The 23,353-nt window shown below is 43.5% G+C and overlaps 1 protein-coding gene across 1 annotated transcript in view; it reads right to left on the bottom strand.

Annotated features, from left to right (window-relative positions):
* Positions 1–17,508, bottom strand: part of NPC1 (NPC intracellular cholesterol transporter 1) — a gene marked incomplete at both ends in the record, with an annotated part of 44,987 nt that extends 27,479 nt beyond the window's left edge. The window contains 5 exons of the mRNA XM_084252202.1: positions 570–737; positions 1,975–2,150; positions 4,192–4,298; positions 5,230–5,352; positions 17,455–17,508. Coding sequence (XP_084108328.1) covers positions 570–737; positions 1,975–2,150; positions 4,192–4,298; positions 5,230–5,352; positions 17,455–17,508 — 628 coding nt within the window. The remainder of the gene's footprint in view (positions 1–569; positions 738–1,974; positions 2,151–4,191; positions 4,299–5,229; positions 5,353–17,454) is intronic.
* Between the last annotated feature and the right edge of the window lie 5,845 nt (positions 17,509–23,353).

Here is a 23,353-nt window from a genome sequence, read left to right on the forward strand (position 1 = left end):
AGAAACAATGCCAGGTTTTTGTTTGATTAGATGTTTTGCTACTTAGCCCTGTAATTTTAAGTCACCTTGATAACCCTGTGCATAGGCTTCTGCCACTGAAATCCCAGTGGACCACATCCCAAGGAAAATCTATCATACCTCTATTGAGGAACTAATCTACCCCTATTGCCGAGATCCTGAAAAGATCTCTGTAATGAGCTTTCTGGCCTTAAAATAACAAAACCCCGGGCTTCCCCTGGTGGCGCAGCGGTTGAGCGCTGGGCTACGAGGCTGCCCACAGCCTCCGCAGCGCCGGTTCGTTCCCCGGCCGCCGGCAAGGGTCCCACAAAAAAAAAATAAAATAAATAAAATAACAAAACCCCAGCTCATTCTTTCAACTAATTCCTCTTCCTCCCACTCCTGGACCCCTAAACTGACCTGGGGCAGGAACAGTGTCCCAGTTACTCTCTCTCTCACTCCAGTTACTCTCAAACTAGTTATCTGAGTTTGTTTATCTTCCTATTTCAGTGTAAGATTCCTGGTCTTAAAACAAAGCACACATACAAGGAACTTGGACTTTTTATCCCTACCTGAAAAAATAGGTATGATAGTGAAAGGTGCCTGGCCATTGTCCTTATTAAACATGTACTCGATCCAGTTGGTGGCGTTGCAAGCTTTGGCTTCCTTCCCACACAGGAGTCCCAGGGCTTTGACATTACTTGAGGGGGCCTCCACATCCCGGCAGGCATTGTACATCGCTGGCAGAGAAGTAAGGGGAAAAGACTGAAATATCATGCTGCTTTAATTCATGGAGTGAGGTCTTACAAAGATCCTTAATGTTACATGGCTTAGGAAATTCTGAATTAAAACTACATTGAGATTCCATTATGCACCTTTTACAATGTCCAAAATCTAAAACACTGATAATGCCAAGTGCTGGTGAGGATTTGGAGCCACAGGAACTCTCATTGCTGGTGGGAATACAGAGTGGAACAGCCACTATGGAAGACAGTTTGACAATTTCTCAGAAAACTAAGAATAGTCTTAGCATGTGATCTAGCAATTACACTCCTTGGCATTTACCCCAAAGAGCAGAAAATCTATGTCCGCACAAAAACCTGCAATGGAGATTTAAAGTATTTTTATTCATAACTGCCAAAACTTGGGAGCAACTATAATGTCCTGCAGAAGATAAATGGATAAAATGTGGTACATCTAGGCAGTGGAATATTACTTTTTGTCACTTCTGTGAATGGGAATTTTTTTCTATTAATTTTTTTGGTCACATTTTAAATTGATATTGCAATTAAATTTGTAAGTTGCTTAACTTGACTAAATTCTTATTCTCATATATTGAATAGATTATGCTGGGCATTCTTTGTTTAACTGTGTCTAATCTGCTATTTATGTTTCAATTTATTAAATAACTGTTTCTCATTAATAGATATAGTTGGTTCTAATTCTAATTTGTTCATTCTTTCCCCCTAGTGTCCTATTCTTTCAGAATTCTTGCACTCATTTTCAAAAAACATTATTTTTCAGACTATTCTAGTTGTTGGGGTACCCTTTCTCCTATTTGTTATGCCTGCTTACTTTCCTTCTTGGTGAAATTTTTTTTTTACATTCAAAATACTCTCTTCTGGGCCAAGTAGTAGCTTCATGTTTCTACCCCAATTACCTCAGTTTTGTAGTAATTCATGTCCACTATAACCAAAGTTCCAATGGTCACTAAAATATACAAAATTAAACTTGCACATACTAAAACCTCCACACAGAAGCTTATAGCTAAGGAGGAATTAAAACAAATACTTTACAAAGGTTGTTTTCTAAGTTGTAGCTCAAGTCCCAGAATATAAGCAAAGTAACAATCTCACTTTCCAAAGCCAAATGGAACCAAAAATTGTCACTTCACAGTTGAGAGGAAAACAAAAAGGAATAACTTGATACATGTCCTGATAATAAATGTAGAAAAGGAATAATTAAAAGTTTACTTACCATTGGCAAAACTCTCCCCAAGATAATACTGTAATTCTTTTACATTTGTTTTCGTCTGATTTGTAACAGGATCAACATACTCTTCAGTTTCTGTAACATTCAGAAACTGACTCTGTCGAGGGCTGCATGTCAGCTCACAAAACAGGGTTATTAGGTTATAAAAACAGGATGGGCATCTAAAGAAAAAGTAAATTATATTGTACTTGATGTGACAAATAACAGGGTCAGCAAAAAAGATGATTTAAAATAGATAATATTTAAAATGTATTGTAAAGCAACAAATGAAGTTCCAGGAGGATATATTAAACTGAGCAATTCTAAACTTAAAACCACATATTAAAATAGATCCCTCTTTAAAAACTATAATTATGACATTTATTTTGGTCAGGTGCAATTTCAAAAAGAGCAAGATACTTCTTTGAATTCTGCACTTTATAATTTACAAAGATGTCTTTTGTCCTAAAACAAAAGAGACCAAAGCATCGAGGTAATAATTCTTTTTCCCCCCCAGCCCCTCCCCTGCCCTTTTGAGGTAATAATTCTAATTAAAGGGGATAAAAATGAAATGAGATGAAAATTACACGATAGAAATTTCATCTTCTAACCTAATGATCATTTTATAATCAATCCTCCAAGCCCTCTCTAAACACCAGAATATTTCCTCTGACTTGAGAAGATAGAAAGAACTGCAGAGGTGTTCTCTGGCCACATTTAAGAAGCACATGGGTTTTCATGAGACCAACACGCTGTCTGCTGTCCTTCAGGTTAAGGTTTAAGCTCCTAATGTTCACTAGTTATGTGGTAAACAACCATCTCCGCATTGGTTCACTGTTATCCGCAAAAGCTATTGCTTCATTAGACTTATATTCTTGCAAAGTAATCAAGATTCCTGTCTTCTCTACTCCAGTCCAAGTGACCACACATGACACAAAACAAGGAAGTTGTGGTCCCGGCCTGCAGAAGTCTCTGCTCTAGTGAAGGAGGAAGACATACACACAGACCCTCTGGCAGTAATCCCATGCTTTACTGTGATGAAAACAGGAACAATGACACCAGTCTAACAAAAATCACTCCTGGGGCACACAGTTTACTATCATTTTTCATGAATTACAAACCTCTTTCCATGTCACAACATGACTTCCCATAATCATGTTGACAGACGCATAATTTTCCCATATATTAAGCTCTCCATGATAAAGCTCTGAAACTTCTAACAACATAGGGAAAATTTGGTTATCTTTTGATGTCTATGTCCATAATGCCTCACCTAACAGTAGGTGGTAAATAAATGCTTTTTGACTGAATGGTGGCTCCAATCTGGCTCCACCAACATCCCACTAGTGTTCCACAGATTAGAGTCTCAATTTTTTGATCTATTATTATATTGCATGTTGCCCTGTGAGAATGATTTAGGGATGGGTTTAAATTGGTACTGCCAATTTAAACTTTTGACAAGAAACAGGGATTCCTCTATGGATGCTGACTTGTGCCATGTTTGCTGCACAAACCATCTCCCCCTTTTCATGTGTGCTATCATCTACTTCTATCAGTGTGAACCTTTAGAAAGTGAGAACTTCAGAAAACGATCACAATGTTCTGCTCTAAAGACCACCACCAGCATGCTCTTTTGCATGCTTAAGAACTGCTGCATGAACTTAGAGAAAAATATTTATTACATAACCTTTTTCTCTGCTCTGGTCTAAAGAACAGATTAGACAGCAAACTACTTTTGAAAATACCAGTCAACTATGCCAGAACAAGCTTGTTAACAGGGACCAAATGCCAGCTCTGCAGAGGAGCGGGCCTCTGGCAGGTCATGTCACTACAGGAAGAGAGAACAATGTGCAAACCAGAAGAGATGTCAAGAGAAGCAATGCAGACTGCACAGAAGAGGGTCTTGGTCAGAGACCTCAGCAGAACCACCAGGAACCTTGTTTCCCCACAGTGCAAAGTGGCCGCCTGAAGGTGCCAGGCCACAGCACAGAATCTCTCTGGGGGGAAGACATCTCAGAGGAAACCCAAGAATCAACTTTGAATATAATTAGGAAGAAAACTGTTAATGACTACGTTATCAGACACTGTATTTTATTTCTGAAATATCTTGAGATTGCTACCTTACAATAAATCCAAAACTGATTTTTTAAAGGAAATTAGAATGTCACTGGTTAACAAGTATGTAAAACCTGTTTTTTCTGGACATCTAATAGTTCAACCTACCTGGACAGAAACTGCAGTGGCAGCTGCAGGTTGTTTCTCAGTGTCTGAAGCTGCTGGACATCACAACAAAGACTGACATTGTCAAAGAAGAATCCTGGACAGAGTTCCTTTTGGGTGAGAAAGCATGGGTATCAGGGTAGCATAGTTAAATAAGGACAAGCAGTCCTTAATGAAATAAGAGCTTCATTCACGTATTCCTTTTTAGGTACACATGGGTTAAGACATGCATTTGCTTAAAATTCTTGCAGACTTCTTTTAAAAACTACAAACTAGGGAATCACAAATAGAGACAGTAGAGACATTTCCATTTTTTATTTTATTTGGAAGCTCACTCTTTTCCTTGACAGTCATTTTTTTCTCAGGTATTTCATTTAAGTTCAACCAGAATGCTGTTTACTATTCCAATTAGTCGCTTCAGGAGAAGTCAAGTGTTTTAATAATTCTGATAAAAGTAGCAAGTAAGACTGGAAGACCTACTAACATGTCAACCTGATTTAAGATTATTTAAGCCTCTAAAATCAGTCTTTTCACATTGATATGCCTAGTTCGTTTCTAGTATCTCTGTTATCAGGGATGGTAAAAAAAAAAAAAAAAAAAGAGAACAGTAAACAGAATCCTGATAGCAGCCAAAGTTCACAGGCTTCGGTGGAAAACAGGAATCTCTAAAACGAACACAGGGCAAGGATGACATAGCCATTTGGCAGCCTAGTCCATTCAAGTTCTGAAATTTAACACCTAAAACAACTGCCTAATATATTTTGAAGAAGTTGTAAAGAGAAACATTTGAGGAACCAAGGTCAGTCCCCAAATAGTAACCTAATGTGGAAACTTTATTAGAAAGACATAAAGTTAGGACCCGAAACATTAAAACTTCTCTGCCTTGCTTGCTACAGATGAAAGTTTGGGATAAGATTTAGGCCTATTATTTTCACCTCTCACCCCACAATATTTAAGGAATAATTATATAGAGGAACTCTATACTGCTAAATATGCTACATAATCAGCATTTTTCCCCAGTGCCCCAGATGACGAACTTACCTGCACTAAATCATACCCATCTTTTGGCAATGGTTTCGGTGGCCCAGAATATTTGCAATTATACCTCTTGTCTCCAGATGCAATTCCACACTCTCCATACCACACACAGGACTGTGAAAACACCTGCAGAAAGTCAACACAAAACCAGTTCACCAGGGCCATGAGGGAAAATCCACTATCAACAGTAAAAGGCACCCATTCAAATTCCATTACAGAACATTCCAACATTGCCTGCAAAATGAAGTAACAGCAAGAGGCACTGGTTAGTTCAACTTTTGAAAAGTGTGAATTAAAATACATCAAATACCCTAAATAAACTTGTCCGTGCAGCAGGTAACAAATTTTCACAATTTCTACTTTATGCTACTTTATTACTTGATAAGAGGAAACTTACAGTTCCATGTAAGAATTACTAAGGACCACAGAGAAAAGAAAGCAAGTAAGTATTATGAAGTTTGTAATTATGAAGGCACAAATCTTGCACGTCTGCAATAAGGAAAAACATAAGCTCTAAAAATGAAAGAACATTTCCATCTATATGTAGGTTAATTAATATCAGCACATCGTCAGTAACATGGAGAGCAAAACTACAAACATTGATAGACACTAAGGAGGAAGATCATGAATGAACACCGTAATAAGTGACAAGCAAACTAAGTAAAAAGGTAACTAAAAGTCATGACCTCAGCAATGTTAAAATTTTAAACTTAAGCCAAGATTTCTCAAGAGTCACTCATATTTCCCACATGAGAGTCACAAGGAAGTCAGAAATCTGAGAAGGGTGGAGGGTGCAGTGTGAACCACTATGTCGTCACAGCCACTTGGCACTGCCAAGCTGGCTGGGGCACAGGCTTGCATGTACTTGCAGTCATTGAGAAAAGCTACCCAGGCTTTCAGGCTATCTTGGTGGAAAAGCCATTTAAAAATATCTGGAGAAGCGACAGTGTGAATTCTCTCCAGTGACAGCTGGCACGTGACCTGCACACAAACAAGCAACTGAATCAGTCTGCTGGTACCCCGCATCAAGATACAATCCCACAATATTCTCTGAAACCCTACAATCGTGAAAGAAAAACAACAGGCAGGAAACTGGAATATGTATAGGTGGAGGAATCTGAGGGGACTCGGATATAATTTTCTCTGAATTCATTTTCCAGGTATTTCAAAACATATTATTGGCCTCCCCGGTGGCACAGTGGGTTGAGCGCCGCGCTGTGAAGTTGTCTGCAGCCTCTGCAGCGCAGGTTCGATTCCCAGCCGGCCAGGGAGAAGCCCACATGGCGCGGCAGACCTCTCCTGCCTCGCCTGCTGCTCCCCTCAGCAGTGTCTTCAGTTGTTCTGCTCCCCGCTGTCTCTGGTGAATTCTCTCACTCTCCTGCACCTCTGACTGTACCCCAGTTCTTGTAGAAATAAATCTTAAAAAAAAAAAAACCAACAAATTATGACTTACCCTTGTCCTGAGTTAGTAAAAGTCATATGTTTAGGTCACAAGAGAGGGAAATTATAAAAATGAGAAAGCGACAAGTATTCAATAATACCACTTCCCAAATCTTTGGCAAGATGTTGCAAAACCATCTGTATATTAAAAATCAATTATTTCCCAAAAACCCAGTGATTCTAGGGAAAGGACTAGAACTGAGTTTCTAACTCTGATATCCATCGGCTGAAGTTTGAAAGGAAAAGCTGACTAAGGAGGTGGCAATTACTGCTGACATTGACATGTAATTCAAACACAAGGGACCGGTCTCTGGATTGCACACAGTTCTCAACAGACTGACAGGGCAAACAGGTCTCAGGTCCTGTCCCCCACAGGAGTGGCAGAAATCCAGTCAGCAAACCACAATTCTGGCCTGGGATGAGAATCCGAGTCTTGGGCCTCAGCTCTCTTGACATTTGGCACTCTGAGTGAAAACAGAGGTGACCCAATTCAGTTCTGATTTACAAAGACTATTATTTATAGCAATTAATTCAAAGTTGTTTCCATCATTCAGTGAAATATGGTAGGGAGGGGAGGGGTGAGGGGAAGGACAAGAGTCCTGGGTTCTGCTTCTCAGAACTTGTGATGTCCTTAAATATGCTTGTCAAGCCCATGGCATCTGCAGCAGGTTCCTCAACTGAGCGGAGCAGGAGGGTTCTGACTTAGGAACTGCCACACAGAACCACTGCTTACCTTACAGGTGCAGTGTGAAGGGAATATCGTGGAAGCACTTAGTGAACTATGAAGCACTATCCAATCAAGTGTAGAGAGTTATTAGTGTCTCCCAAGTGTTTGGGATCTTACAAAGAGGCTGCAGAGACCTGAAGAAAACAAAACACCTGAGGTTTCTCTGGGCCCAGGAAAATTGGGCTTGACTCAACATCCTTAGGTCAGCTTTACCAAGTCATCTTGCCTGAAGCAGCAGCCCAAACATCAAGCTACATGTGTTAGGCACTGTTTTAACTTGCCCCTCCTGTGTTAACGGAACTGATCCTCACAAGTTTGAGGAGGGAGGTGCAATTTTTAAAACCATTTTATGCACGAGGAAATACAGGCACGGAGAGGAAAAGTAACTTGTTCAAGACTGGCAGGAGCCAGGATTTGAATCAGACCCTTCTAGTTCTAGAAACAGATTCCCAATAAAACATAATCAGCTGCTAATGAAGATCCTCGCTCTGACATTACACCCTCTGATTCCCACCCTCTGCCAGACACAAGCATGTGTGTATTCACGCAGCTGTCCTGGTGGGAAGTCCTCTTTTGCACCTCTTATCTCTCACCTATAGCTGAAAAAATGAGAGCCTATCTTCTGCACCCCAGGCCCAGGTGACGTGCATTGCTGAGCCTCCTGAGGGACGCTCGTCACCTGACCATGTCCCTCTCCATCGAAATAGTTTCCACTTCTCTCCAGTTGTGCTTCTAACTACATGCCGTACAACCCCAAGTGCTTGAAAAGAAACTCTTTCGAAACCTACTCCAGTGCTAATTCCTCTTCAACAGGGTTTAAAGCCTTACCATCCTCTCAGAGACGTCTTCTATGCATGGTGACCACTTGGCTCTTCCTAAGTTGCAGCTCCCAAGTTTTCTGACAGCCAGAAATCTATAGTTCACTCTTTCTACTGCTGGGAGACAAGCCTGATGCCTCCCATTCTCTGTTCCACACAGGACCTGTCTGGCCCCACACTGTGTATGCCAGTCCAGCTCTCCTCCCTCACACTCTCTGTAATCCTTACTATATGTCAAGGACATTGTCCAACCTCCACCGTGCCTTCTCAGTTCACACAGGCACAGCCCCCTCCACCATGAGTTCCATCATACTGTCTTTCTCAAGGGTAGACCATTACCATGGCCAACCACATCCACTCTTCCTCCATCATCACCTCCTACTCCTGCTCTTTCACCACTTCCACCATCATACCCAGTGCTGAGCAACCCTTCCAGGCCGGGTAGGTTCACTGTTGGTTCAGGCAGCTTAAAAGAGCCACTGGCATCATCCTCATAGAATTTTTAATAGTACAAAGGGGAAAAAAGCCAGCAGGGAGACTGCAACTTGGGCACCCTATGAATCTATAGGCTCTTTCCTCTCGGCTGTCTCTCGCAGTCGTCACTCATCCCCTCGTAGCCATTTTCTGACACAACTGTCCCAGGTGTGACGTCGCCCTTATATTCTCAGCCTCCAGGGTCAGGTGTGCACATTTACGCACGCCCACACCACACTCAGGTGTCCACCATCAGGCATGCGTACCCCAAATCCACGCTCCCAAGTGTCTCCTGTATTAGCACAATCAAGGCCGCAGGTGATAACCACAGAGGCCAGTGGCGTAAAAGCCTGACCAATCTTCATTTACCCTACAGCCAACAACATCCAGATAACGTGACTCATTTAAGGCTACATCTAAGAAATGGCAGTGCCAGACCCAACCCAAGGCCTGGCTGGTGGTTATATAATCATCCCGGTCTGGGCAGGTTCATGGTCAATTCAGGCAAACAGATTAAGGAATCTTCAAGTCTTCAACAGATTTGACATGCCTTTAATGCTGAAGCAGGGGACCAGACACAGGCACACCAGCAGGCAGGGAGGCAGATATTAGAGAGTCTGGGGGGCTGGGAGGCAGGAAGCAACAGAGCCTCCCAGCCCCTGTGATCTCCCCCCTCTCTTCATCTCCCATGATGCCTGCCTTCCCGATTCACACAAGCACAGCCCCCTCCACCATGAGTTCCATCATACTGTCAGTATGCTCCATCATACTGTCCCAACAATCTCTTGGCCTGGGCATCAGTATTTACAGGTACATGCACCTTGTGCTCTCCAGCTTATGGGCCCGGGTGTCTGCAATCACAGGCGTGTGTGCCCTGTGCACACACTTCTTGGCCCCGGTGTCTGTACTTATAGGTGCACATGCCCCATGTTCCTACTCCCAAGCACTTTTTAAAAACAACACATCATCACACGTGGGTAATGAAACCTAAGAGGCAAACAAGGCCGCAGGTGGTGGCTGTAGAGGTGGGTAGCGGGAGGTGAAAAAAAAGACTAATTCCATTTTCCCTACACTGGTTCAGAAGCCAGAGTTCTTACTCCTCACACAGCAACAGTGGCCACTCTGCAGAGGACCACTGGCTGGCCATGCTCACCTCTATCCCACTAAGAACATAGCTGGTGTCTCCAAAGTACCACAGCACAGTGGGCGGTCAGGAGTATCAACAAAGGGGAGATGAACCTTAAGGTCCTTGTACTGTCAGGGCAGCACATGCTGACACCGAGATGAAGGATGCACAGTGCATTGTAGGCCACGTACTTCCTGTTGAAGCAAACCACCTGATTTTTAGAAGCAAGGTGCCTGGCTGAAAGCTGCCTTTACTATGACCCAAGAATACCTGGTGCTGATTTCACATCAATGTTTACCTGGGAGGAAGTGTATGCCCAATACTCAAATAAAATCCATCAACGTTTCAGGCCAGCCAGAGCAAAACTGCACCTGATCAAAAAAGACAAGCTCAGTTCTGGCAATGGAGGATGGTAATGGTGGCAGAAAAATGTGATGCACTTAATATCATTAAACACAGTCAATTTTATATTATATAGATTTTACCACAAAATAAGTGCTCAGCTGTCCTTCACCATGTAAGAGAAAAGATAGTAGCAAAGATGGTGGTTATGCTCAGGCTACCTAGAAGAGTGGCTCTCAGTTCAAACAGGATCAAAGAGTGGGTCTGAGTGTCCGAGACACAATAGCATGTCTCTAATAACAAGTCTCATTAGAGCCCTACTTTCGTACCGGGGTTGCAAAGAATGGTAATAATGCTTCCCAGTTCCTCCTGGGGCTACCAGCCAGTCTTACATACAAAATGATTCAGAACTACAAGAAATATCTTATTTAAGCATTATTAAACTTTGCCAATTCCTGAAATGTTAAGAATAAGTGATTCCAGATTTTTTTCTTTTGATTCCAGATTTTAGTTCAGAACCAATAACTGCTCAACACAAAAATTCAAACTCCGCAGGTGTATAATAACACTGAATTTCCCTTTACCTTTCCATCCTCCACCCCATTTGAAACTAACCAACATTAATTTATTCAATCTAGATCTTCTAGGTTTTTAATTCCTCCCCTTGGGCCAAAAATGTGTACTTAACAAAAACATACAAGGGCAGTAACCTTTAAGTAGCTTTTTTCATAACTAAATCTCAACTGTCCTCTTCTTGAACTGCCCTTAACTATTTATCCGGGCCCCCAAGACCAGACTCCAGTCCTTGTCTGCAGCTTCAGAGAAACAAACCTGCCAACTGTTTTCTCCACAGGTTTCACAGGTGACACCTTCCCATCTTAGAACATCCTTCCTTCTAGCACAGCTCTTACAAGACTCACTGTCTCCACCAAGTCTAGCTCTGAGTCCTTTCATCTGGTTGCAGTGATGCACTCTCCTGAAGCCCAGGCAGGCAGCCGGGCAGCACATGGCCAGCGTCTGAGGAGTCATCCTCACTGCTTAAGTAGGTGTCCTGTGACCAGAGGTCTGGGAGCTGTTATCTGTTTCCATCGCTTACGCTGCACGAACTTTCATGTGGCTCCACAAGACATGGACAAGCTTCATTAGAGGGCCAAGTATTAAATATTATAGGCTTGTGGGCCATGAAGATTCCTTGGCAAATGTTTAACTACTCCACCTGCAGTGTGCAAAGTAGATAATAAATGACGCACACGGTTGGGAAAATTTACTTACAACAGGCTCTGGCCAGGCCATGGTTTGCTGACTCCTGCCCGATGATCAAGCAGCTTTTACATTTTTTTGAGAAGTGCTAAGTTCTGTATGTGAGGAGAGGTTACAGAGTATTTTTTTCTAGAGAATACTTCAAGACTTCCTGTTGTCTAGAGTCCCTTGTAAACTCATAGAATCCTAAAGGACAGAGCTTAGGTCTTACACTTTTTTGGAAACCCCTATAGTGCCTCATTCAGTGTTCATTGATTCAGAAAACATTGAAACTCACAATGAGTCAAAGAAGTTTGACTGGTTTTTATCTAAGTTCAGAAATGAGGAACTGATGGTCGTTTTGACTTTAACTCCGAAGTCAGTAGTTACAAGGCTAGACTCTACTTTTAAAGGTCATTATCTTTCACAACATGCTCCAGAATTCAATTACTGGGTTTATGCCTGGATAGGAAAGTTTATTTTTTTTCAATAATAGAAATAGTTTGGGAAAGGTTTTTTAAAAAAGCTCCTTACAGAGGATTGCAATTGTATGGGGAATATAAAAATAAAATTTGTTTAAAAAAAAAAGCTCCTTATACATATGTCAGCAACTATCATAATTTCTAAATCAGACTTTAATAGGGAACTCCAGGAAAACACATCATGGGGAAGCTCCCAACACCCGCAACAGAATACTACTTTCTAGGCTGCCTTTGGAAAACTCCACTGACGTAATTACTAACTCATGATCAAGTGCTTATTGAACATCAACCATATGCCAGACACAGAGTGGTGTCTCTCTGCTGCCTCCTTCATTTCTCTGTGGAGTAAGAGTAGTATCTTAGCATTTTACAGGTAAGCAAACTAGGTGTAGGGTAAAGAGAATGTCAGGCTTTTCTGCCCTTCCGCCATCAGGAGAGATGATGGATCCTTGTCCTGAATGCATGCCTGATGGCGGGCACCTGGAATAGGGTGTGGGCATAGGTAGATGGGATTCAGCTGAGCTAAGACTGTGCTTTTAAGGGCGGTGTCACGGGGGGACGCCAGCAGCACCAGCAGCAGCAGCACCAGTAGCAGCAGCCGCAGTAGCAGCAGAACGAATGCCAGAGAGTCCAGATAGAGTGAAGACTTGCTGGGGGTTGGGAGGCCTGCCAACCTCCCAGCCCCCCAGCCAGCACCCCTGCCTGCCATATGCCTGGTGAACCCCAAATAAAAAACCTGCAAAACTACTGAGGACTCTGACTCCTCCTTTACCCGGTCTGCATGGGATCAGAAAACCTGCACTGTGCCCAGTCCTGCCCTTACACTAGGGCTCAGAGAAAATACTGAGGTCACATGGCTCCTAAGTGACCAAACCTATAATGAGAATCAAGATTTTGAATGCCAAACATTCTATTTCTTGACAACTCCCCCCTCGCCCTCTACCACACAGCCTCCGGCCTCCCAGCTACTGCATGGCTTGAACTCCAACTTGGTTTATACACAGATGGAGCCTCAGATTTTCACAATGCACCTGAGATGGGATTCCCATCCACTATAATCCTACACAAGTGTGCCTCGTTCTACAGGGCTGTTCGCTTGTAGAAGTGATGAGTACTATTTACATCTTTTTAAGTCATCTCTAGGCAGCTGTCAGGCCATGACTCACTTCCTCCTACCACTGACCATCCCTCTTCAACTCTAGGCCTCCACTTAGCCATCCCTTGGTAGGCAGGGTGCAGGGCCAGGTCCCCTTGTTGGAGGAGTCGTCTCTGAACTGGTCCTGTGGGGCCACAGTCACCCTACTCTTGAGCATTCGGCTCCAGCTGACAGCTGGTAACCCCTTGAACCACATGGCCCCCCAAATGCACCTCACTCTGTCTTGTCACCAGGTTCGTGTGGACTGGGGGTTGGTGGTGCACTAGGCAGGAAAGCTCCAGAACCAAGGATTCTGATGCTCTGAACTATCCCTGACATCCTGAAGAGGAGGTCTGTTGAGAACCAGGGTGGAGTGGAGTCATCAAGAAGACTTGAAAAGCACAGACAAGTGACATTCTTTTCCTGCCTCTTCTTTCCAACACGTGCAGCTCAGGTCCCTGGGCTCCCGCTATCCCTCGGTGGGCCACCCACCCTCTTCATGGTGTAGGGCAGAAGGCTAAATCCATCCCAGATTTATTACTGGCTTTTGGAGAAACCATACTGGAACCAGGTACAAGCCTTGAGTTAGATGCCTTATTCAACAGCTGCTGAATAACCATTTAACTTGGCCTGCCAAATTGAATAATTGGTAATAATACCTTGAATGTGAAGAAATTTGTACATAGAAGTTAAAAAAATCATGGTTCAAGCCCCCAAGCTGCATGTACTAGCCATGCGATCTTGGAACAGATTTGAGCCTTAATATCCACATTTGTAAAACAGGGAAAACTATCAACCTACTTTGCAGGGTTCTGGAAGGTTAGAACAAGGTCAGGTGTGTTACGGCAATGGAGTACTATATAAAAATCAGGCAACTCATTTTGCTTCAATATCTTTTAATTTCAAACATCATTTTAAAAGCTATGAGATAATGGGCATACCATAAAATTCACCCTTTTCAAGTATGCACTTGAACGGTTTTTACTAACAATTAGGTTACCCCCTATTTTCTGGAGTTTCCTTCTTGTCCACTTGGTAAACATTTGCTTACCCTCCAAAGCTCAGCTCAAAAAATGAACCCCCAGCAACATTCGGTCCTTATCTTTATTACAATACTTTTAGTGCATTGTAAATTTTTTTTTATACATAGTCACCCTTCTTCCCATCCACTATTGATGGGATAGTAACATTTGCACAGCACTCTACATTTGTAGACCACTTTTTAGTAGATTAGTGCTCTGTATTTGTGAAATTAGTGACTAATAGTGATTTGAGTTCCTCTGTGGGGTAAGGGGCAGTACCAAGATAAAGGACAATGTTAAAGTTTCCCTTTCCAATCCTCTGCAAATCACATTTGCAGAGTTGGATTTTTTGGTGTTTTTTGTTTTCAAATTTTCTTGCCAAAGCAAATATTCCAAAGATTGAAAAGAAGAGGCACAGTCTAAGCAAAGGAAAAACGATTGGGCCATAGTTAACCATTTCAATCACCCAGAAACCACCAACCAATCCAAGTCTGATCTCTACTGACCTCTGAATCTTACCTCATTTCACCCAAACTCATTCTGAAGCCTAGTGGTTTGGGAATTTAGAGGAGTAAAAAAGTCTTAGTGATATCGGATACAGTAAAAATAAAATTCTTACCCCCAAGAAGCCCGCAAAGTAGTAGTTCGATTTAAATAATCTGTCTTTCCAGAAACGGCCTAAGAAGTAGAAACAGTTGTTAACCGATCTATGGAGGGGAAAACTGAGGCTCCAGGGACACTGGCTTGCCCAAGATCACTATGGTTAAGATGACATGCCAGACCCACACCCAGGTCTTTTTACACAAAGATTTCTTCTGCCAGGCAGTAAACTGTAGCAGTTTACACAAAGATTTAGAACTTAGGAGGGAAGGCAGTGTAGATGGGGGAAAGGATTCACAAATATGATGGACAATGCAGCATTTAAACTGGACCTTGGAAGACGGGCAGAGTTCAGCAGCAAGTAATTTAATTTGGCTGAAGAGATGATGCCCTTCACAGAGCTGTGGGTGAAAGGGCAGAAGGGGGTGCCTGAGATCAGATTAGAGATGGCCTAAACCAGGCTTCTGCAGCAGGTAATGCGTCATCATTAAAACACCCTGAAACATATTCCTTTTAGGAAGAATGGAGGGCTGGAGGGCGGGGAAGGGCAACCCAGAAAGAGAGACCTTACTGTCTTCATGACCAGAGGGAGTCTTTGTTCTGGGTGATATGACAAACACTGAAGGAATACAAAGACCTATTCAGCACATCATTTTCTTTCTGCTCACTCACTAGAATAAAAAGCTTCATTTTCCTAAAATTACTTGTGTTAGTAAAATGTCTACTCACAGCATCAATTTAGGAGTGGGAGATTACCCACAACAGCTCAAATTTCAGTTAGTTATTCTTCAATGCTCTCTGGTGGAAAGTGTAACCCATTCCTGGTCTCTTTTGGAAAAGCCATTTTATGGTCTTTCATGTCTCACTATGTTCCATGTTCCTAAAGAAAAGCTTATTAAAATTAGTCAGGAGAAATATATACTACACAAATATATACAAATTGCACATGTTATTTGGATGACCTCAAGATTTAAAAACCATAAAGTCCATTAATATTTATTCATTATCTTATAAAATGAAAAATCAAGCAAAATTCCCTTCACTTCCAATGCATTTGAAAACTTACAAAAGACTAATCCCATCACAGAACTTTATTAGTGCCCAGACTGAATCCAGGTGAGTTGCTAACATTTTTAAGAATTCTGAAAGCAGGAATTGTCTCCTCTAAATCTGTTAAGGTGTACTGAAAGCCCCTGCGGACATGTGAGTTAATTTTTTAAATAACAGGAGTGCTTCTAGTTAAGATTTACAATCTCAAGGCTTTTGGGCATTTTGCAAGACTCATGACCAATCCCTGACCTATCCCAAAGTCCTAGAAGGAGAGGTACTCTTTACCATAAATGGTCTTGGAAATATCTGGAGGTAAAAGGATTTTAGAAAGAAGTTAAAGCTACTTAGCAATGTGAAGCCTGCCTACCAGACCCTGACCTAAAACGCTAGTTAAATTGAACAGCATATTTTCTTTAAGGCATAACTGATTATTTCTTGAGTTTTTACTAGAGTGACGAGGTGTCTCCATATATCATGTTATTCAATACCCCCTTGAAAAAGTAATGCACCCAAAGCCACAGAATGGCCTACCCCACCCAAACTGCCTCCCTGAAATCTGCTTTCCTTTGCTTCCTTTCCCAACCAGATACCTGCTCTTCCACAAGCCCACACTGCTTGGGGGGGGAGGGGGGGCCCTACCCCCAGCTTTGGGAGGAAGGAGCCACAGCTCTTCTCCAAGCTTTTGGCCCTTACTGGGTCAACACTGCTTTTCCCCCTCTTTGAACTACACAGTTTAAGGAGTGGTTTCTCTAGTCCAGGGAAACTCCTTCATCTGCCTTCTGTTCTGATTCACCACCCTCTCATTAATGACTGCCTATGAGTAGGCACAAAGGCAAAGGATTCCCAGTGGCCCACTCTTTCACCTTGTTCTGTTTTAATCAGCACTGCACCCTGCCCCATGCCTCCGATCTCCACAGATTTATCTCTAATTAAACTTTCAAATTTTCTTACATCGTTGTTCATTTTTGTACAGTATTTGATTTCTCCCCTCAGATATAGTCCCGGTAAATCTCCCACCACCATATCACCTGAAACCACCACCGTTTTAAAAGAGAAAAATGTAAACACGCAAATAGCAGTGAGGTGCTCATGTCCAAGGCTACTGAACCGACCTAGGGAGTCAGGACACCAAGTTCGGGGCCCCATCCTACCACCCCCAGCAGGTACAGTGAGACGAGGCATATCAATTAGCCGCCGCCGTGGGTGCCTTGGTTTACAAAGATGTAAAAGTGAGTTGATAAGTAACCTGCATTATTTAGAAAACCAAGCTGATTTAAGTACTTAAGACTGTCGCAATGTGAACCTAAGGGAGGAGTTGTTTCCTTTCTGTACCTCCCTTCCCATCTTCGTCTTTAGGAGAGAGGCAAAGGGCAGGGGACAGTGATCAGATCTTCTCAACAAATTATAAACTGTGCTGGTGGCAGAATTATTTTAAAAGGCAAGTTAAATAAATAACATTTCTACCTCTCTCCACTTTACACCTCTTTGATCCCACATCCTAACCTCAGAAATCAAGTATTCAGAGCTGAAATTAACTCAAAACAGATCAAATAAGCAGCGCCCAGCTGCTACTCTCTTGTAGACCCCCAGGGAAAGTGCGTGGTCACAGAGAGGAACCGCAGAGGTGAAGGACCTTCCAGGGACTCGCAGGACCTGAGCCCCCTCAGGGGACGGCGGCGCCCCAGTCCTTGCACCGCCGCCCTCCCTCCCGGACTCCCGGCCCCCCCCCCACCCCGTCCCGGACTGCCACCTGGATCGCCGGTGATCACTCACCTGCGCCAGACAGAACAGCAACAGGAGGACGAGGACTGAGCCGCGCGCGTTCATGCTGCCGGGGGGCAGGCGGCGGCCGGGGCTGGGCTCGCTGGGCTCCGCTCGGCCGGGAGTCCCGGGCAGTTTCGGGATGCTGCACCACAGGGAGGGAGCAGGCGCCGGCGGCAGGCTGCGCGCGCAGATCAGGAAGGACGAAGGGGCCCGGATGCCCAGAGTGCTGGGGAGGGGGCGGGGCCTATCCTGATCAGGGCGTGGCCTAGGCGGATAGGGGCGGGGCCTACCCGGGGCGGGGGCGGGTCTGGATCAGACCCTGTGCCGCTTGCACCCGGACCTCCCCAAGTCCCCGCTCAGCCCACCCCCCCGCCCTGTGGCCCCTGGGGACGCGGCCTGTGGCCAGGGACTCCCAAACCAAGGCAACAGAACGTTTGGAATCCGGCCTGGGCGGACATTGCTGGAGTTAGGCCAAGATTGTGTCGTTTCGATGCTTTAACTCATTTCTCCCCTTTTTTTTTGGTCTTTCCCGTTGGCGATGGTGGGCCAGGTTTTACCAATGGGGCGTGCTTGAAGACTGTTCCACCCCCCACCCCCCAAAATCCCACTCTTCAGCGGAGTATGTGCTTCTTTCGGCCCCTATTGGCGCTCCGGACGTGTTCTCTTCAGAAACCCAGTCACTCAAAAGGAATCCGCGCCCGGGCACTTGCCGCACCCCTCCCGGCGGTGCCGCCCAGTGGCCCGACCCAGTGGTGCCGCGATCCGCGAGCGCGAGGGTGGAGCGTGGCGGTGGGCGCTGCCCCTGAGTCACCCAGTCTTCGTTTTCGCGCCTGCACAGCCCACTTTGCCAAGAGCGCTAGAATCGCCCCATCTGCCGGTGGAGCCTAGCTTGGCAGAGAGAAGACCCCCGGGGGAGGTGGGGAAGGGGTGGGGGGAGAGCTGGAAAGGATTCCAGTGCAGTTTTAAGGTCTTGGTGAAGTCAAAAGGTAACATAAAGAAGCGTCTTCATTTTTGAAACTTACTATAATTTTTTTTGGTATTGCACTTATTTTTATTTTTAAAAATTATTTATTTATGCATACAAGAATGGGAGCACAGGCCAGAGGTGCGGGGGTGGGGGGGGGGAGAGGATTCACCAGAGACAGAGTGGGGAGCAGAACAGGCAGATGTATTGAAATACACTGCTGAGGGGAGCAGTGGGCCAGTTAGGAGAGGTCTGCTGCGCCATGTGGGTAGCTCCCTGGCCGGGGATTGAACTTGTGCTGCGGAGGTTGTGGTTAGCTTCATAGGTTGCGTCTTAACCCCTTGCACCACCAGGGAGGCCCCTGCACTTATTTTTATTATATGCATTTCTGGTAATATTTCCCCTCAGATTTCAGTTACTGAGATCACTGAAAAGTATCAGTCATTTCCATTTTGAAGTAAAGGGAGTGAAGGTGAGTGTCCCTTTTCCAAACAGTAGAAGCCAATTTATAATAAGACTAAATCTGTAGCAACACACAATCACCATTAATGTCAATGTAGCAATGATCAAACCCAGTCCCAGGTAGGACCAAATGTAGGTGACATTCTCATCACTACTCAACAAACAACTGATTCAGTTATTGTCTTGCTTTCTCACCTCCTCAGAACCTCCACCTGGCTGATTGGGCACTGAGATTGTAGGGATTTCCTCTGGACCTTCAGCAGAGATCTTTCACCACCATTTCTTGGCCCTCATCAGATAATCGTTCTCCCACTTCTGGTGATTCCACAAGTGCTAAAGTAGATAGTGTAATGCAGGTGTCCTCAAATTGTTGACACTAAGCCAGCAATATCAGCATCACCTGGGAACTTGTAAGACTTGCAAATTCTCCAATCCACCCTGGATCCACTGAATCAGAAATTGTGGGGATGAGTCTTAGTCTTTGAGTTTAACAAGCTCCTCCAGGTGCTTCCAATGCACACTCAGGTTTAAGACCTACTGCTGTAATGCATTCCCTGGCTTTTGGTGGGACCTATAGCAAAGTCCTTATGGGGAAAAAATAAAACCTGTCCTAAATTGTAATTGATTTGAGTAGAAAAATTCAAGCACCACATGAGGTATTTCTATTGATAGGATGGGCAAAAATTTCCATGCCCCACAAATTATCTTCTCTATTCACCAAAACATTTAGCAAAAACTATCTTTTAGCAGTATTTTTTGTCTTTCTGGTTTTCACACAGCTTCAACAATGCTCAAGAGTCTAGGAAATATTTTTATAATAAACTTATATTTCTAAAAGAAACTTTTTTGCTAATAAAGTAATCCATGCTTATAGTAGAAATGTTGAAAATATGCAAAAGTTTAGAGACCAGAATACATCTTTGTACTTTCTTCAACTTCTATAGATAATCTATGTTACATTGTGGTATATTTCCTCATTGTGTGTATACACACACACACACACACACACACAGAAATATATTCCTCCATGTGATAGAAATACATATCCTTGTGTGATTTGTATACCTCCTTGTGCTATATTTGTTTTAACATGGTTGAGATCCTGTAGGGTAAAGAAAATATCAGGCTTTTCTGCCCTTCCGCCATCAGGATAGATGATGGATCCTTGTCCTGAATGCATGCCTGATGGCGGGCACCTGGAATAGGGTGTGGGCATAGGTAGAAGGGATTCAACTGAGCTAAGACAGTGCTTTCAAGGGCGGTGTCACGGGGACGCCAGCAGCAGCAGCAGCAGCAGCAGCAGCAGCAGCAGCAGCAGCAGCAGCAGCACAAGCCGAAGCAGAAGCCGAAAGAAGCCGAGAAGCAGCAGAACGAATGCCAGAGAGTCCAGATAGAGTGAAGATTTGCTGGGGGCTGGGAGGCCTGCCAGCCTCCCAGCCCCCCAGCCAGCACCCCTGCCTGCCATATACCCGCTGAACCCCAATAAAAGACCTGCAAAACCACTGAGGACTCTGACTCCTCCTTTACCCGGTCTGCATGGGATCAGAAAACCTGCACTGTGGCCATTCCTGACCTTACAGATCCTAAGAGAGATCTTTGGCTTCTTTAAATAAGACTTAACACCACTATTAATTGTATTTTATAAATACCAATCATTGGCTGCACAATAATAAAACAAGAGGTAAAATGAGATTATTAGATGTGTGCCTCTTTATAACTGCAGAAAAATCCTCCAGGAAACTTATTTGCATTTGAAATGGGAACATACAACATACCGTTTGCAGCTTGCTTTTCTATTTTACCGGTATACTTCTCCATGTCGCTACTTAACCAGCTCTATAGGATTTCATTATATGTATATGACATTCTCAAAGTCAGGACAATGTAGGCCAATCTCAGAATAGTGCCTCGGTCAATGAAATACAGTTCAACTACCAACAAGTATTTCAAAATATGTCTCAAATTTCTGGTCCATAAGAAAAGTTTGTATGGTTCCAGTAATACTGCATAAATTCACCTTTCTTTTTCCATATGGTTTCTCATATTCCTGAACTTTCTGGATTCCACAAAGCTTTGCATTTTTCCAAGCCCTCTGTTTTCCTTGTGATTCTGCATCACTGAAGTCTAAAAGCTACAGAATATTTCCCTCAGGGAGAGAGAGAACATTGACCCACGACAAAATTCTCTTTACTTAGCAGATGGAATGGTAAGGCTAGAAATAATCATATTAATAGCTTTTGTTCCATTACATAATTTATTAATCAATCTCCTTTTGGGCATTTAGCTGGTCACTTTTGTTATCGGAAACAATAATGTGATGGACAATCTTGTACCCAAATACTTGCAATATTTAAAACTGTTGGGAAATTTTATATATTGTTGGGTTAAAGGAAATTGCATTTTGCTTTTGATTATTTTCGATTGCCTTTCAAAGAGATTGCAATTTAAATTTTGTTTCTCAGATTGATTTGTAAAAGCTCAGAAAATGAGCCTATGGTCTAGCACATGTGTTGTAGATTGTTTTTATTAATTTACTAGTTTTCAGTCATAAAAAAATTCCATGATATCTTCTAGAGTTTTAATGACTGATTTATCTGGAATTATTTTGTTGTGAAGAATGATGATAGGAAGGAGTTTCCTTCCCTGCCTCTGCCCCTCCCCTGCCGCTCCACCTCCAGAGTCTAGGCAATCACATGAATACCTGCTCCTGCTCTTCTTAAGGTAATTATTTGTATTTGTTTTGCCAGATTCAATGACAAGTCTTTTGGTCTCTTCACACTTGACCTCTGAATAAGCATTCAACACAGATGGTCACACTCCTCCATAAAACATGTTCTTTAACCCTCCCTCACCTGGGTGACCTCATTGGCTAAGCATCAATAAATCAATACAATTTCATTGCAATAAAATTACTCTGATATCTTTAAATATAGGTTGTTGTTGATTTTTTTTTTTTGCTTCTGTTGTTTTGAAACGACAAAAGTAGGCAATGATTTAAGTGGGCAAAAAGAAAAAGAATGCCTCTACCTGCCCCTTCCCCACACTCCAAAGGTCCAGAACCAGCAGCTAGAGCTGACTGGGTAAGAAATGCCTGTGATGGAGGGAGGAAACACAGTTAGATACAGGAGTCAGTGAATAGTTTACACCTGTCTTCCTCCATCAGCCTACACATTGCAAACACAGTTTGGTGAGCTGTGTAACTTTGAGTTAATGCTTCTGCTAGATTCTTAAGGACTTTTAGGTGGAACATTTTGGAAACTATTTTTGGTAACAGATTTTTTTTCCTTTTTAATGAGATACACAAATATATAAAGTATACAAAGCTTACATGTATTACAGCTCAACAAGTTTTAAAATGAACACTTCTATTAGTTGTCTCTTAATGCATTACAAATTACCCGAAAATATAGTGGGTTAAAAGAACAAACATTGTATCACCGACCTCCCTGGTGTGGCAAGGGGTTAATCTATGGAGCTATCTGCAGCCACTGCAGCACAAGTTCCATCCTACAGGGTAAGGTAAAAGGTATCAGGCTTTTCTGCCCTCCTGCCATTAGGATAGATGAGGGAACCCTGTGGTCCTGAATGCATGCCTAATGGCGGGCACCTGGAGTGGGTACACCTGGGCTGATAGACTGGACTTTTAAGGGCAGCGTCACGGGGATGCCGACAGCGGTGGGGGGGGGGGGAGAGAGAGAGAACGCTGTAGAGCCCAGATACAGTGAAGACCTCCCGGTCCCCCAGTACCCCTGCCTGCTGTATACCTGGTAAACCCCAATAAAAGCCTGCAAAAAGCCACTGAGGGCTCTGACTCCTCCTTTACCCGGGCTGCTGGATCATAGAAAACCTGCACCATGTCCATTCCTGACCTTACACATCCCCAGTCAGGGAGCTACCCACGGGGATGGCGCAGCAGACCTCTCCTGTCTACCCGCTGCTCCCCTCAGCAGTGTATTTAAGTCAATCTGCCTGTTCTGTTCTCCACTGTGTCTCTGGTGAATCCTCTCACCGCCCCCCCACTCCTCTGGCCTGTACCCCAGTTCTTGTATATATAAATAAATACATCTTTAAAAAAAATAAACACTGTATCACAGTCTATCATTCAGGGACTTGGGTAGATCTTGGTTCTGACTAAAGAATCAAGGTGTGGTCAAAATGTTAGCTTTGTAAGACTTGAATGGAGGATCTGTTTGCTAGATGCTGCTAGCCACAAGCCTCAGTTCCTTTCTATGTAGGCTTCTCCATGGGCTGCTTGAATGTTCGTAAGACTTGGAAGCTGGCGGCTTTTGTAGTGAGTGATCTAAGAAAGAGCAAGGCTAAGCTACCATGGATCTAAGAAAGAGCAAGGCTAAGCTACCACTAGATCTTGTGATCTAGTCACAAAGGTGTCAAGTCATCACTTTTGCCATAGTCTACTGATCACAAAGACCAGTCCTGATACAATGTAGGAGGGGAATTACATAGGACAGGAATGCCAGAGGA

The sequence above is a fragment of the Talpa europaea genome (assembly GCF_964194135.1).
Source record: "Talpa europaea genome assembly, chromosome: 13".
Lineage (NCBI taxonomy): Eukaryota > Metazoa > Chordata > Mammalia > Eulipotyphla > Talpidae > Talpa > Talpa europaea.